The 4,518-nt window shown below is 45.2% G+C and overlaps 1 protein-coding gene across 1 annotated transcript; it reads right to left on the reverse strand.

The window, feature by feature from the left end:
- Nucleotides 1-592: 592 nt before the first annotated feature.
- Nucleotides 593-2,845, reverse strand: LOC147979071 (uncharacterized). Its single transcript, XM_087515017.1, has 6 exons — nucleotides 2,753-2,845; nucleotides 2,125-2,616; nucleotides 1,865-1,975; nucleotides 1,358-1,519; nucleotides 976-1,074; nucleotides 593-874 (listed from the first exon to the last, which is right to left on the reverse strand). The coding sequence occupies exons 1-6, from the start codon at nucleotides 2,843-2,845 to the stop codon at nucleotides 593-595; spliced, it is 1,239 nt and encodes a 412-aa protein (XP_087371143.1).
- Between the last annotated feature and the right edge of the window lie 1,673 nt (nucleotides 2,846-4,518).

The raw sequence follows: 4,518 nt of genomic DNA on the forward strand, positions 1-4,518 counted from the left end.
AATAAAAAATATAGCACTACGTCAATGAAAGCACATGGAAAACCTACTTCTTGACTGGCTTTCTCAGGTTTGGCAGCACGACAGGATCCCCGGTGTTGGACGTCGTTGTACGAGGAGATGACCTGGTGGAAGGGGTGTCACCAGCAATGGGGGCACCTTTGTTCAACCGAGAAGAAACACGGGTTGGCGTTGGTGCCTGTTTCTTCGTAACTGCTCGTCCACCAGCTGTCGCCTCACTACACGTATAAGATGGAGGAAAACAAGGGGTGGCAATTGTCAGACAGCAACCTCGTTGCGGCGATTAGCAAAAACAAATGCAAAAAGGGATCAGTCTGTTCCAAAAATATAGACAAAACCAAAAACTAAGATTAAAGTCGAACCTCCTCCTAGCAGCTACGGGATTGGCCCTAGACCTCTTGCCAGGAGAACCCTGCCGAACATCCTCTGGAGCCCTCCCCCTCTTTGATGGCAACACCCCCTCACCTCTCGTAGCCGTATGTTCTTTGACTTTTTCCAGTGGGCGGACATCTCATGCATCCTTGCCCTTCTTACCACCTGCACGAACTTCAACATGTTCATCATCATCGGTGTCCTATTGCACGTTCTCCATGTCATCGTCGTCATCCTTGCTGAGACCAGCGTCTCCATCTAGTTCATCTTGTGTGTTAGCAAGCTCTTGGGAACTATTGTAGTCATACTGGCCACGGCAACCAGTTGGCTGATGTGTCCATTCTGGGCCAAATGTAGTGAACTGCCTCGCAACCGCGTCGCTGTAGGAGCCATTAAGGGACGTCCATCCCTCAACCAACTTCCCGAGCAAGCCGGTCATTCCGGATGCAAACTGCCCAATTAGATGCTCAACAGGTGCCCTCGCCTGTGCACGAAACAAGAAGAAGCAATAACCAACCATATTACAGTCACTTGCACGACATCAAAAATAATCCAAGGCAACCATAGATATATATCTTTGATTACCTTAGTAGGGCAAGATGGAGCTGAGTGCACGTCCATCCACTTTCCAAAGTTTTGAGGCCCCCCAAACACGCTGTAGTCAATAGCATGCTTGGCCATCAGCTGGAAAAAACCAAAAAAATAGCTAGGATGTAATAGAGAGAATGATGAACACTGACTAGCAGTTCATGTGTTGCAAAATACAACAAAAAAAGAAGACGCGAATATAAGTTTCAGCATGAATGACAGAGTTGCCATGTGGAGTGAGACATGGATACCATACTCAGACAGTGATGGCTAACAAAGGTAGTCATCTCTTGTTAACCACAGATGGTTGCCACACGACGATATGTTATGCCGCAAAAATGTGTAAGAATGCCGTGTAGAGAAAGAAACCAGAACTAACCTGCAGTTTTCCATATTTGGTATCAGTTACCCAGTCTGCAGCAAGCACAGCCTTGACAACATCGATAGTCCACGCAGAAACAGCAAACTTGTGCGTAGGCGGTGGAACTCCTGTCCCAGTGAAATCCACGGTGGACAGATCAAGACAGTCGACGCACATGAGCTGATGTACAACAATTTTAAAAAGAAATAAATATCAGTTGCGATCATGGTATTTTGCGAAAAAACAGGATAATATATGTTCCTACGATCATCAAGTTGAAGTGCATGAAAAAAAGAAAAAGAAGAAGTTGCCATCTGTATGTGCTAGTTTCCATCATAGTGTGATGGCAGTTGCCATATTGTCATGATGGAAGTTGCCATATTGTCATGATGGCAGTTGCCATCATAGTATGATGGCAGTTGCCATATTGTCATTATGGCAGTTGCCATCTTGTTATGATCAGGTTGCCATGCATGAATAAAAGGTGTTAAAAAGAGTGTTCAAAGAAAGGACTGGTAAAAATACCATTAAATGCAATCGACAACCCTTCTGGTATATCTTGCTTGAGAATGCATCATGCAGGAAGTCGGCAATGAACTTACACCAATTCATGTTCTTCACATCTTCTAGTTTCGCCTGCACCACACAAAATTCAGGACAATGAGTTGCCGCATCAGAAGTCAAATGGAAAAAACATCAAAAACACTGGCAGTGACTAGCTTGCACATGACATCGGGGCAAAAAAAATTGAAGGAAAAATAATGTAGTAAAGATAGATCATTCACCAGGATGGGGAAGCATTTGTTGCTTGGGTGAAGAGAAGTGGTCGGCGCAAAAACAGCTGAGATGTGGTACATGAGTAGTTTCATCTTAAAAACCTCGCCATGGGTTGTCATGGCCTGCAGCGAATCTACCAGTACTGACGTGCTCGGCATGGATTCCAACCCAGGAAACAAACGGGGGAACAACGCTTCCTCGATCTTGTTATTGACCTCATATGGGACTTTGATTTGTCCACGGGGCACACCCAAAGTGCAGAACACAGATTCCTCGTTCAACGGCAGTCTTCCACGTCCCGAAATCACAAATTCCCTGGAGGCGGGGTCGTAAATCTCACCAAGCCAGTCGCATACAGGGTTGACTAGATTCGTGCACCGGACATTCATCATAGCCTGCATACCCATCTCAGCAGCAGCTCCCTTCTGATCTTCAGTAAATCTGTCAGTTAATGAAGTCAGTCGTTCCTGAGAGGCCCTGTTGCGAGTACGTTTCTTCTTCTGCAAAAAAACAGACAAATGATCAGTTGTTGCCATGTTTTCACTGTCATGAAAATTTAGTTCTTGACAGACGATTGCAAGCTCGAGGTGGCAACCAATAACATATGCAGGAGGAAGAGGGTGTGTGGACAGTTACCTCGTCGCCCTCTTTTCTCCGTCCAGTTGCCCGATTCTGCTGTGGTGGATCCATGAAATCATCATCATCGTTTTGATGATCGCCGCGAGCCATTCTGCTGAGGTAAGAACAGACCAAATTGTCACGGTGGAAATGAAAATGCAGGAAGTAAGCAGTTGCCACCTAACAGAATGTCCTTGCTGCATGGGATCGAGTGAAAAATGTCAACTAGTGAATGCAAAAAAATCACATAAACACGCACACACCCCCTATGATTGTCGAAAACATAAATGTGGCAATTAAGCACATTGGTTACATTTGGAAAAAATGTACAGATCATAAATGCACTTAAAAACAAAATGTTGAAGTTGCCATGTTAGCACAAGATAGTACGAAAAGAAAGTCACAAAATCCTCCACTGCAAAATCCTCCACAATGACTTGCCATGTGTTTCAATGGCAAAAATGTGCTAGGTTGAAATTGCCATGTTAAAATGCAACACAGAATTCAAAAAAGCGATGAAAAACATCTAATGAACAACCTGAAATTGCCACAGTGTGTTCAGATATCACATCATGGCATAACACGAAAATTGCATCTGCCGTACAATGAATTTGCCACATTATACTGACTGTAACATGGCAACAGACATGCTGTGTTCAGACAAAAACTTGCCACATGGAAAGCATATATATGGCATCTGACACAGTTGATGTGCAAATTAGTTGCCATGTTATGGCAACCAATTTGCCACATTATCCTGTCTACAAGATGGCAACAGCCACAGTGTGTTCATAGTCTATTGCCACAAGAATATACTATCCAACTGGCAACAGGCATAGTTGATGTGCAGATTAGTTGCCATCCAGTGCAATTGGTTACTGAAACTGCAGTGACTACCGATTTACTGCACTTTACCATTCCTACAGTGTGGCAACTATCACAATCATTCAGGAAAAATTAGTTGCCACATGGAAAAAGAATGTTTGTGGCAACTATGACAGTCATTCAGGAAATTAGTTGCCGCATGGAAAAGAATGTTTGTGGCAACTATCGCAGTCATTCAAGAAATTAGTTGCCGCATGGAAAAGCATGTTTGTGGCAACTATCACAGTCATTCAGAAAATTAGTTGCCATACAGTCATGATAATTACTCAAACCACCATGTTTGCCTTCATACTGCAGTTTGAAAAACAACTAACTAGATCTAGGGTTCAATGGCAACTATAATGACTTGAAATTCATCCCCAAAATTCTCCCCGAACTGATCGCAAATACCAATTCGAAGCAATGCGCAATTATCAGACCGGAAAACAACAACCCAATCCCAAGGCACAACCAGTGTGTGTCTTCGGACAGGCAGAACCACACCGGCGAGATCGCCACCGCGGCGGCGACGAAACTGCCCAGTGCCACCAAAAACGGCAAGCATAGGACTCCGCCGCCGGCGGGAACGCCGGCGCATCGCCAAATCACCTGAATATCTACGAATCTCGAGCGAAGCATCGAACACCGAGGGAAGGGGAGAAAAATGCAGGCAAGGATTGTGAGAGTGGGAGCTAGCATTACCTTCAATCTGTAGGTGCTCCGGCGAAGCCGCTCCGGTCTGGCGAGCACCACCGACGGCCGCGAACTCCGTCGACTCTTCCGCCTCCACCATCGCCTTCTCCCCTGGTCTTCTCCTCCAATCGTCTAAAATGCGAAGTGGGTTGTGCGAGTAACTGTGAGGATGAGTAAATGGAACTGTGAGGGGTAGGCGGGCGAAGTGCGCGACGTGTTTGACGTTA

Source organism: Triticum urartu, chromosome 3A (assembly GCF_056163025.1).
Source record: "Triticum urartu cultivar PI428250 chromosome 3A, HENAU_Tu73, whole genome shotgun sequence".
Taxonomy (NCBI): Eukaryota; Viridiplantae; Streptophyta; class Magnoliopsida; order Poales; family Poaceae; genus Triticum; species Triticum urartu.

Excerpts from the sequence above, each read along its gene's own strand:
- LOC147979071 (XM_087515017.1), bottom strand. The coding sequence starts at position 2,845 with ATGGCTCGCGGCGATCATCAAAACGATGATGATGATTTCATGGATCCA. Across the intron at positions 2,617-2,752 it reads GGAGAAAAGAGGGCGACGAG|AAGAAGAAACGTACTCGCAA; the intron begins GTAACTGTCCAC and ends GTTTTTTTGCAG. Across the intron at positions 1,520-1,864 it reads GTTGTCGATTGCATTTAATG|CTCATGTGCGTCGACTGTCT; the intron begins GTATTTTTACCA and ends GTTGTACATCAG.